The 11,737-nt window shown below is 39.0% G+C and overlaps 3 protein-coding genes and 1 pseudogene across 3 annotated transcripts; 2 read left to right on the top strand and 2 right to left on the bottom strand.

The window, feature by feature from the left end:
- The first annotated feature begins 537 nt into the window (after positions 1–537).
- Positions 538–948, top strand: LOC117129317 (eukaryotic translation initiation factor 3 subunit A). The gene has a single exon (XM_033282897.1). The coding sequence runs from the start codon at positions 538–540 to the stop codon at positions 946–948; it is 411 nt and encodes a 136-aa protein (XP_033138788.1).
- A 264-nt stretch (positions 949–1,212) lies between these two features.
- LOC103844946 (pyruvate decarboxylase 2) lies at positions 1,213–3,315 on the bottom strand. Its single transcript, XM_009121776.3, has one exon. The coding sequence runs from the start codon at positions 3,226–3,228 to the stop codon at positions 1,405–1,407; it is 1,824 nt and encodes a 607-aa protein (XP_009120024.1). The 5' UTR covers positions 3,229–3,315; the 3' UTR covers positions 1,213–1,404.
- A 1,483-nt stretch (positions 3,316–4,798) lies between these two features.
- LOC117129274 lies at positions 4,799–9,672 on the bottom strand (annotated as a pseudogene).
- A 360-nt stretch (positions 9,673–10,032) lies between these two features.
- On the top strand, positions 10,033–11,288 carry LOC103844948 (CASP-like protein 2D1). The gene is made up of 3 exons (XM_009121777.3): positions 10,033–10,476; positions 10,706–10,817; positions 10,928–11,288. The coding sequence occupies exons 1-3, from the start codon at positions 10,265–10,267 to the stop codon at positions 11,180–11,182; spliced, it is 579 nt and encodes a 192-aa protein (XP_009120025.1). The 5' UTR covers positions 10,033–10,264; the 3' UTR covers positions 11,183–11,288.
- Positions 11,289–11,737: the final 449 nt, after the last annotated feature.

Consider the following 11,737-nt stretch of genomic DNA (forward strand, 5'->3'; position numbering starts at 1 on the left):
TTAGTGGCTTTGCAACACTCACAGTTGTGACACGTTTTAACATAATCTGCTCCATCAAGCTCGTCCCAAAGTGTCTTGAGTTTGGTATAATACGTAGAAAGATCCATAGAGCCTTGTTGGAGAGACCAGATTTGTTGCGTGAGCTGATAAGATTTTGGGAGATTCGTAATACGGAATCTTGTCATCAAATTCTTCCATATCTCGGATGCGTCATTGAAACGTAGTATGCTCTCATAGATTTGCTTGGTAACAGAGTTCAATAACCAAGATTTGACCATACTATTGCAGCGTGACCAGATCCTAAAATGAGGATGATTCTCAGGTGGTCGAGGAAGAGATCCATCCACAAAAGATAGCTTGTTCTTCGCATCAAGAGCAATAGTAATGGCAAGATTCCAAGTGTTATAGTTCATACCATCGAGCGTTTCTGAAATGATGGAAGATCCAGGGTTATCTCCATTCGTCAGGTAATACGGAGAGTATTGGATTCCATCAAAGTTGAACGACTCAGATAAGCCAGGAATAGCGTTCATCGGAATGGATGAAGTCGACGGTAGATTCACCGGAATAGATGAAGACGACGGTAGATTCACCGGAATAGATGAAGACGGCGGTAGATTCACCGGAATAGATGAAGACGGCGGTAGATTCACCGGAATAGATGAAGACGGCGGTAGATTCACCGGAATAGGTGGAATGGAATCAGAAGTCGTCGGAATAGATCGTCTTCTTGATGTAGTCGCCGGTTTCGTCGCCGACGTAGCAACACGAGTGCCACGGCGAGAAGATCGACGGAGAGTGACCATATCGGAGCTCAATCTTGACGGAATGATCCTAAATAAGCAATCGATAGATCAGAAAGTGAGCAATGCGGAAGAAGATCGATTGATCGGAGTGGATGAATGCGGAGACGAAGATCGAGAGCTGAGTTTGAGCTCAGCGCTCTGATACCATGTTAGAGGAATCGAAGAAGATGACAAAATGAATTAAATGATTCTGTTACAGAGTGAATGCTCTGTTTATATACATACGTAATGAACCGGTTTACTCGGTTAAATGTTGGTTTATATTAAACCAACTATACATTTCATAATCTACTCTAATAATCTTTTATACGATGTGACGTTCAAACTAACTAATCAATGTTGTCCGTATAAGAGATGGAATTTGATGTCCCTATTCAAAAAATCAAAATTATCGAAGGAGAGAAAAAAGCAAAAACAAAATGATCAACTTTTACATTTACAGACCAAACAATTACACAAAGTTTAACCGAATTTTATTTTTGCATTCAAGAGTTTTATCCTCAAGGAGACTCGCACTGTCTTCTCCAAAGGATACAAACTACTTTTCATAAAGCAACAAAGGAACTACCAAACTGAAAATAGAGTACATCTCTGGACTCTACTGAGGATTTGGAGGACGACTGTTAGCAGCAGAGACTCTAGATCCCCACTCCAAAAGCTCCTTGCTTGTATCATCTTTATGCACTATCACCTCAATGAAACAAAAGCTCTCCTTTTCCTCATTCGTTGCCGTGCTAATCGCTTTCACAAGCTCATCCTCGCACCTCACTTTTGCAGTCCAGCATTTACCTTCTCCATTGTGAATAGCCTCAACAAAAGCCGTGTAGTTCCAGTTCTTTATCACATTGTAAGGACCATCATGGATCTCCACTTCAATGGTGTACCCTCCATTGTTGATGAGAAAGATTATAGTCTTCTGCCCACACCTTATCATGGTCGACACATCCTGTGCGGTAACCTGGAAACTACCGTCTCCAATACAAGCAATGACACGCTTGTTTGGTATGGCTTGAGCATAGCCTAGAGTAGCACCAACGGACCAACCAATGGACCCATACTGCATTTGGAACTCGTAACCACATCCTTCAGGGAGTTTCAGCTTCTGACAGTTGAACCAAGAATCCCCCGTCTCAGCGAGCACAGCTGTTTCAGAAGAGAGCAGATTCTGAATGTGTTGAAACAGCACATTAACCCTCAAAGGCTCCTTGGGATTCTCTCTCAGAGGCTTTCCTTCAGGGACAAAGATCCTGTGGTAATTCTCGTAAGCGGTGTTGTTATGCTTGATTCGTTTAGCTAAACCGCTAAGAAAATCCTTCATCAACACACATCCAAAAGCAGGTCCGTTACCGATAGTAACCCGATCAGGCTGCACGATGATTGCCTTCTCCTTCTTGAGAAGCAGAGAGTACCCAACGGAGCTGTAATCATTAAAGATAGGACCCGCGAAGAGATACGCATCAGCAGACTCAACAATCTCAGCGCAAAACGCAGTACTCACAGCTCCCCAATACGTGCCAATGAAGTGCTTATGATGCTCAGGCACCTGCCCCTTAGCAGATGGCATCACAGCGACACCATACCCAGAAGCATCAGCAAGCTCAACGAAAGCGTCCGCAGCCTTGGCAACTCGCATCTTCGGCCCGCCAACGAGAACCGGCTTCACGGCCTTGTTCAAGAACTCAGCAGCCGCCTCCACCGCCGCGTCTAAACCCATCAGGTTGCTCACCTTAGGCGCAAGCGAGAAGGGAACAGGGTGGCGACTGAACGTCGGCATAGGAATGGCCGGCAAGTTGCAGCTGATGCTGATGTAGACAGGCTTGCTCTCTTTCAAAGCGGTGGAGATGGCGGTGTCGATAAGCTCGTGAGCCTCTTCCAAGTTATTGATCACAGCTTGATAGCACGTGACGGCTTGGAAGCATCTGAGCTCTTGAGTGAAATCAGGTAAGCCGATGGTATGGTGAAGGATCCGACTCGTGCCGTAGTCGTTCGAGTTAGGGCCGCCGACGATGCAGATCAGAGGGAGATTCTCGCTGTAAGCGCCGGCGATCGCGTTCAGGACGCTTAATCCGCCGACCGTGAAGGTGACGACGCACGCTCCGACGCCGCGGGATCTGGCGTAACCGTCGGCGGCGTAGCCGGCGTTGAGCTCGTTGCAGCAGCCGATGAGCTTGAGGCTCGGCTCGGCGATGAGGTGGTCGAGGAGCGTAAGGTTGAAGTCTCCGGGGACGGAGAAGACGTCGGTGACGCCGATCTCGACGAGGCGTCTCGCTAGGTAGCGGCCGAGGGTCGCGTCGCAGGGGCTGATGGTGGTGGAGTGAGCGGGAGGAGAGGTTTGAACGGTGGAGACGGTGCCGTTTGGTGGACGGCAGATATCGCCGGTGGTTGGGTTGCACGTGTCGATTGATCCGATCACAGTGTCCATTAGTGGTTGATTGTTTGTTTTTTTTTGTTTAGAAGAATGAAGTGAAACTGTGAGTTATAAAGGAGACTGAAACCGCCATTAGAGACGTAAAACAACGGTAGCGAAGAGTGGATTAAACAACGGTGGAATAGAGAGCGGTTTAATCTCAGCCGCATATTTTTTTATGTAGCTACTAGAGAAGCCACGTGTATATACCTAATTAGAGCGTGGAGAACAAGTTAAGAAGATTCACGTGTGGACTAGTTAGGTATAAGAAGCAGAGAATAATTGCTTTCATGTGCAATGGCGGGCCCCGTGAGAGAGAGAGATGAAAACAACGGTTTGCTATTAAACCCCCAGGTGGCCAGTGGTTTACTAGAAAACTCGACGGTCAAGGTTCCGACTCGTCTTTTGGAATTTAGTGAAGCGAAAGAGAGAAACGTCGGTGAATGAAATTTTTTTTTTTTAAGGAGGAAAAAGGCATCACGTGACTACCTAAAAACTCCCGCGCTTCAACTTTTCAAAACCCTTATTATTGGCTCAATCTTGGACATATCTTCCAAAATATTTGTATGCATCCTCAGATTCCATCTATTGTTACGTGCCGAATTGAAGCCATGAAGGAGCGACGGATTCCACCGCTACTTTCTCAAGAGTGAACAACACTAGATCTACCTCTTTCGTGTCTCGCTAACTATCGCATTCAGTCGATCTGCCATCTCTTTCTCGAACGATAGAGCAGGTACCACACCACATCTTCTAAGAAAGATCTATGGTCCTTACAATTGCCAAAGGAGGAAGTTGGCGGCTGCTAGATCCGTCACTTCGATGATGATGGTGATGAATTTGAATACATTGACTGAATGAAGTGCTGTGTGTGTTGAGTAGTGATTTAATTTCCCATTGAGTTATTAAAGTAGTTTTTTTCTCTATTTTACTCTGTAGAGTGTTTTCCATCTTCTGTAAGCTATATATAACATGTCATCTATCATAATATTCAATTTCTCTTCCATCATACGAAGATTGAAGATTTTACCATTTTTGTTGTTGGTTTGGTATTTCCAATGTGGATTGATCATGCATAGATACAAGGCCATCCACATTGGGAGTTCTCTATATAAGTTGCATTTAGGTATTGTCTCAGCACATTTGGTTGAAGTTGAAAAATCCAGCTCCACAGTCCACTCTTTGATTATGCACTCGGTTATTACTTTAAAGATTCAACGCTTAGTTCATGTCAACATTCCTTGAAAACAGAAAGCATACAAATTACAAAAACAGATGGTGATCATAAGGGAAAGAATGGTTATGTTGTTAAAAGAAAGAATCTTGGGAGTAATTTGGATTGGAACCAAATCATAATTATAGTATTGGGTTATGGCCTTAGAGCACCCACATTGAAGGTTTATGGGGGGAGTTCACACATAAATCAAGAAAAAAAAATAATAAAATAATCCAATCCCATGAACCCCTCTCTCCTAAAGTTCTCTTGTCTGAATCCCTCTCTCCTAAAGTTCATCACTGTAGCGCGGGCCCCACGTGTCGTGGCGGCCCGCGATTGGTCTCGTTTTTTTTTTTTTTTTTTTTTAAAAAAAAAACCAAAAAGAAAAAGAAAAAAATTTTAATAATAAAAAACTGAAAAGATGAACCCCAAGAGGGGGTTCATTGATGTGGATGCTCTTATGGCCTTATGGACCACCGTAGTAGTACGCTCAAACGTAGGAACAAAGATGGATCAAGAGAACCTTTGAATCAGACACCAAAGTTATTTTAGAAGCATCAAAGAATTATAGTTGTAACGGGTGAAATCATTTTGGCTAAAGTAATACATGTAGTAAAGTAAAACTTATTTGAGGTCACACTGGTATATATCCCCAAGACCCAAAGTACAGTAACATATCAATAAGACCGTACACAATTTGAATAATAATTATTGGTTTTTGTCATGTCTTTAAAATCTTGGTACGTTGTTTTCGTTTTATGAAGGTGATTGTTGGTTTGCATTTTTATAACCCCTTATTTAAACAAATTCAACTTGATATGTATAGTATATAGTAGAAGGAATAGAGAAAATATTATACAGTAGTAGTTATTTTGGTGGATGTGTGTCTGAGCAAATTGTTGATTTGCATTTCGTATAACCACCAAAGCTTGCGCTAGACGACATCTTCAGAAAATATGGCTACGTAGAATAAATGGTCGTATTTTCTTATTTCAGCCTGATAGTTGCAAAGTGTGATTAAACAACTATATCAGTGATAGTTTATCAGTAATAATTGCTACTGGAGCTGTGATTTTTTGCTTTCAGTTTTAAGATGTAGATTATGTAGCTCTAGCTTTAGATTTTATTAATGCAGAATTATTTCAAATATTTAATAGCACTAAACATAAAGTTGTAAAAAAATTGTATTTTTTTTGAAGATTTTGGGCTGTAACTATAAATTTTCTTAATAAAGTTTGATTGCTTTGATTTGTTGTTGTAGAGAGAATTGTGGTTGTATAGAGCACTCACAACCATCACCAATCACTCCTATATTAGAAAATAAAATATTCATCCAGCATATGAATACATTTTTCTTTCACTCCTGCATCATTGTTTTTAAAATGATTTTAAAAGAAAATGAAATTCCAATATATGTATAAGAATGTATTAGCTTTTTATATCAAGAGTATTTTGTAAGTTTTTGTAACAACTAGATATAATGTTCCGACGTTTTAAAAAGAGATACATATACTGGCTAGACATATCTCATTTAAGTTTCGATGATCTATTCAAAAGTTAAAAGTGGATTGCTTTTGTTACAATAAAGCCATAATGTGGTAAAGACCAAGCAAATCATGTTAAACATAATCATATTTTTTTCTGGCCGAGATACAGTTAATTAGAACAAAAGCAAGTTTACCCACCACAAAAAGGTCAAGTTTAAAAGAAGAGAGCTGATTTTGTTCCTTCCGGTGAATCTTCCAGCTCACGGATTAGGTCAAGTGCGAACTCTGTCTTGTTCTCATTTTTGGGGATAATGTGACCGTACTCTGAGAAGAACCGAGGGGGAAGAGTAACTTTTCTAGCAAGCCTAAGATTCTGTAGCTCGGCTGATGTATATACATGATAACTATGCTACCAATCTTTGCAACTCTCTGAAGCACTTTCACAACCATGTAAGCACTTGTAGAATCAAGCCCCAAGGCTGGCTCATCGAGGAAGAGAACAATCGGGTCATGTATTATGTCGATCCCTATCAAGACACGTCTTCTTTCGCCTCCCGACACTCCTCTATGTCCCTCCTCACCAATCACGGTCGTGGCTGCGTTCCTCAGACCAAGCTGGTCGATCAAAGCTTGAACACGTGCTTGCTTCTTCTTCTTAGAGAGGGAGCTTGGAAGCCTGAACTCGGCCGAGAACATCAAAGTTTCTTCCACGGTGAGCATCGGGAAGAGAAGATCGTCTTGCATCACTTAAGCTGAAATGAGTTTATGAAGGCTGGATTTAAGAACTTCCCCGTTTAGAGTGATGGAACCGTGTACGCTCTCTTTTGCGATACGGTCGGCTAATGCATCGATGGGTGTTGATTTTCCCGACCCGCTTGCTCCAAGAAAGGCCATCATCTCTCCTTCTATGGCTTCGCCGGAGATACCATTGAGGAGCATCTTGGTGTTTATCTCCATATCATCACCATCGGAGCTCCCACAACAGGGAAGTGGGTTAAACTTCTTCTTGATCTCCACGCTGTAAGTCAAGTCTTTGAAAGAGAGGACGAACGGAGAAGGAGAAGGCATGGAATGACTCTTGCCGTTCTGCTCATCTTCAATACTCGTAAGAAGCTCTGCAAGTGTGACAGGCACTTTAGGTGTGTTTCTGTGACCTCTGTGAAAACCCACGGACTGGTCAGTGTAAAACAGAGGAAGGTCATCGCTGTTGTTGGCCCGTCTGGCCGGAGATAGTTTGTCGAGCAAACCAGACATCACGTGAACTGTGATAGATATAGGACTTTATAGATTGTTTGGATGGGAATAATGAGATAGGAACTTGTGAATTTGTTTGGTGACCTTTAGATCATCCACTTCAGTAAATTCCAAGCTGCAATAATATTAACACTGATAAGAATGAATTATGTATTCCTCATAAACTTAATAGATCAAAGTAAGTAATTTGAACTGTCATTTCTATTTACATACCTGTGCCTCTTTTTACTGACTGTAGTGGGAACGTCATTTTTTGTAGCCATCCTGAGTTTTAGAGATAAAACAGGCAGAAGTTAGTTTTAAACCATCTGTAATATTTTCTTAACAAATTTTAACTTGACTACTTAAGAAAAGCCAACCTGCGAACTGTAATCTCATCGACCACCTATAAGAACAGTAGAATATTGAGGAATTAGTTAGATTGAAGAAGCTTGAAAAAAACAAACGAAAGGTGTGTGTGTGTGTGTCTGTATCTTGTGTCTGAAATTTCAGTACTTACCTGATTAGCTAGATCTGTAGTTTTTCCAACTTCTTCTTTGTCAAATGTTTCATCAATTGCCTATGACATCATCTCTATCTATAAACACACAACACACACGACACAACCAATCCTCTCATGTTTTAGAGTATTGTGAAGTTAGGAATGAGTACATATCTGTTTACTGTACAGCTGTGAATACAAATTTTGTCAATCCTTGATCACTTTAACAGTTTAGCTTGTTTTGTGGGTGACATTTGATGAAAAATGTGAAAAAAGCACAAGATTGATCAAAAAGATGTTTGAGGACCATCAAAGTAGTAAATGAAGCAAAGTGTGATCATTACCTTGTTCATTGCAACTGTAGTTGTGCTTGTAAGGTTTAAGACACCTCATCCTCCTATATTTCTTTTCATCCCAGGTTTCTTCATATACATAAAGAAAGTTCAACTCTCCTCTCATGGAAACCTCAGGTAAACATCTCCGGAGACGCGTTTAGCTTTTTGGAACCTCGTCGAGACAAATACATGAAAATGGCTAGATGCAATGTGAGGTCAATTCTCAGAGATACAACTCCAAGTCATGGACTTTCAAGCTCCGTTACAGACAATACATCCTAAATGCTAAATTCTATAAGTTCAGTCACTTTTAATATTTGTGAATCTCACAGGTTTGGTCCCTAACGAAATCAGAGACTTGTTAGATCTTTCCAGTGTTGGCAGATCTTGTGGCTGAATGTATCCCTGAGACAAATCTCTTCAGTAATCTTCTGGAGGAATGGAGAGACTTCATGCGTAGCCATCGTCATCCGTTGCCTTCGCAGTAATGGAAAGACGATATGCAAATCGTCGATCAATCAATCAGGGTTAGAGGGTTCATTCAACCGTCTCGGGCCGAACAGAACAACATACCAAAGAAAATAATCGCAGGCGTCATGTGTCGCCTCGCAGGAATGGAGAGACGATATGCAAATCGTCGATCAAGCAATTAGGGTTAGACGGTTCATTCAACCGTCTCGGGCCGAACAAAACAATGTACCAGAGCCCAACACACGATCAACGTTGAAAGCCGATCAAAACTCGTGTTTAAATGAAACGATGAGTTTCATTACCGAGTGACACGTGTCGGCTTGGGAGAACTCGACTTATCTAGGTGGTAGATGATGTGGCTTTACCAAGAGTGAGCAAACTATATTTTATAATAATAGATAGATTTACTTCATTATTTTTTACTCTTATATCAATTACTTTGAGTTGAGTTGCCTCCTTCTGATCACACTGTAAGAGATCCCTATCAATGTAGAATATATTACATCTAGAGAATATTGTTGAAGCCATGGACCGAATACATATATCTTTCTGAATAAAAAAGATTTATAGAGAGACTGATGATGTTTCTTATGATCGAGTATTGTAGATTTTTCTATTTCGTATTTTCAATCGCAAACCGAATCAAGAAAAATAATGGTTTGTTTAATTCAGACGTTTCTGTCTCAGACTGAACTTAACCGAGAACAAAAATGAAAATAAAGTGAAAAGGGGGCCCATATGCTCGATCATAGAGAGTTGTTACTAGGTTCTCTTCGAACTATGATGTGATCGTGTGACATCACCTTGACATATACTAGTGTCATCAACTAGTAAAAAATATGTCCCAATTAAAGAATTGTCACTACCGAGCAGACTTAATCGAAATGCTATGGGCTTGCAGATTAGTTTTGAACTTTTTGATTGAGAATATGGTACACTTGAAAAATGAAAATATGGTTGTTGTTTTTCATGACAAACGGCTATTTTATTACTCAAACTTGAGGTGGTCTGTATAGCCAGACTGGAATAGAACAATTTATCATCTATGAAAATATGGTTGTCAAGAGAATTACAACACATTACAAAATAATTGTAACGCCTCATTCCTTAATACTCTTTACTTTACAAAACAATATGAAGCCCACCAACACAAAAGCCAGATGTCTGTCTCTCTCGCTCCCAACAACCACCGCACTAGCCTCGTCTCTCTTTCTTCTCCCACTACCAGTTTTTCGGTGTCACTTTCCAAAGATAGAAAACATAAATGTAATTAATAAAAAGAACTAGAGTTAAATTTTACTATAGTTTAATCGTTAGATTCTTATTCGTTATACGTCATGTATATAAAAACGGTTAAATCCAATTGTGAAAACTCTTAAGCAAACTTATTTCTACAATGTGTAGAAATACTTTTAATCCTTATGTGAATATAGGATGCTTAAACCCTATTCACATTTGTCTCTCTTAAAAAAAAACTCTATTCACATTTGTTTGTTTTTCTTATCTTCACATTGTCAATGAAAATTACCTCTATTCTTGTGTTTCACGCGGTTTCCTAAGGTTAATAATGATAAAAAGAAATTGAAAAAAAGTTTGGACAGGAAAAGAAGAGAAAGCAACCTTTGTTTGTATCTATTATGATTTGTTCTTATTTGTCATGTGACTGCAAATACACCCATATCTACATATATTTTCATATATAAAAGAGATGATAATCTAATTGAGGCACCCACTTGGATTCAACAAACTGTTTCTTAGTTTTAATCCTCTCCCAAAAAAGAACATAGATTTTGAGATCCAAACAGATATGAGAGACACCAACAACACAAGAGAAGGAGATAGAAACGGTTCTTCAAAACACCAACCACAAGAAGCTCATATGTCTTTGAAGCTCATAGATTCATGTCTGAGGCTAAGTGTGATTCCTCTCAGTGTTGCAACCATCTGGCTAACTGTCACTATTCACCAATCCAACCCTGACTATGGCAATCTAGACTACAACTCCATCATGGGTCTCAAGTATAAACTCGTTAATTTCTTTCGTTTTTGAGTGATAATCATATTTATTATTACTATTTAGTTGTTATCAAGTATACTCCGTCATGACTCTCAACTGTACTCTTTGATTTCTTTCATTCTTTTTTTTTGTAAACTAAAACTTCTTTCATTTTTCACTATGGCAAATTTATTATTGTTTAGATGTTATTGTTTAGTTTGTTATTTAGACTAATTGCTTTGCTCTCTGCAGATATATGGTTGGTGTTAGTGCTATATGTGGTATTTATGCTCTGCTATCTACTATTTCTTCATGGGTCACAATTTTAGTCTCCAAAGCTTGGCTCTTCTTTGTCCCTGACCAGGTTTTTTGACTTCTTAAATCTATTTCTCCGCTCTCATTTTTTTCTCCCAGTCATTAATACAATCTAGTATTCGATTTCTTACACAAGTGAACAATTTTGCGTGTGTAAAGGTCTTAGCTTATTTGATGACCACATCGGTAGCAGGAGCAACAGAGATAGTGTATTTACTTAACAAAGGAGACAAAACAGTGACATGGAGTGAAGTTTGTTCCTCTTATCCACACTTCTGTTCAAAACTCACAATTGCTTTGGGGCTTCATGTCTTTGTTCTCTTCTCCTTCTTATTTCTCTCTGTTATTTCTGCTTATAGAGCTTTTAGTGTCTTTGATCCACCTTGTGATTCTCAAACCAATGGTCATGCTTAATTAGTCAGTATTGAATCTTGTTTGCAGCTTTGGAGTCCATATATATTTCGATGTTGCTAGTGTTTTAACTTTCTTCTCAAAGTAATATGATTTGTTTTACCTTTTCTTTATTCTTCATTTGATGTTGTTTTTATTATTCAAATCGAAGTGATTTTTAATATTAGAAGCACTTTATATACATATTATTTCATTCAGATTAAATATTTTAGTCTTGATTTTTATACTTAAAAAACTTTTAATGGAATATCATGACAAGATTCCAATCACATCCTTTTAAGTTTGTTCGAAAAATGAGAGATTTGATCCTTTGTCTAATATTTGTTTATTCTCATTATCCAATCTAGCTATTGTAATTGTAAAAATGAGAGATTTGAATTATTTTTTTTTATAATTTTATGGTTTATCATTTAATCAATCAAATAGTTTTTACTTTATACATAGTTTACGTATACTAGAATGATAAAATATTATATATATAATATTTTATCAATATACTCTTAAGTAACAAAACTTCAAAAGCGTAAATTAATAAAATAAGTAATTTATTTTGTTATT

The sequence above is a fragment of the Brassica rapa genome, chromosome A10, assembly GCF_000309985.2.
Source record: "Brassica rapa cultivar Chiifu-401-42 chromosome A10, CAAS_Brap_v3.01, whole genome shotgun sequence".
Classification (NCBI taxonomy): Eukaryota; Viridiplantae; Streptophyta; class Magnoliopsida; order Brassicales; family Brassicaceae; genus Brassica; species Brassica rapa.

Coding starts and splice junctions, on each gene's coding strand:
- LOC117129317 (XM_033282897.1), top strand. CDS start 538: ATGGATGAAGTCGACGGTAGATTCACCGGAATAGATGAAGACGACGGT.
- LOC103844946 (XM_009121776.3), bottom strand. CDS start 3,228: ATGGACACTGTGATCGGATCAATCGACACGTGCAACCCAACCACCGGC.
- LOC103844948 (XM_009121777.3), top strand. CDS start 10,265: ATGAGAGACACCAACAACACAAGAGAAGGAGATAGAAACGGTTCTTCA. Junction 10,477..10,705: donor AACTCCATCATGGGTCTCAA/GTATAAACTCGT, acceptor TGCTCTCTGCAG/ATATATGGTTGGTGTTAGTG. Junction 10,818..10,927: donor TCTTCTTTGTCCCTGACCAG/GTTTTTTGACTT, acceptor GCGTGTGTAAAG/GTCTTAGCTTATTTGATGAC.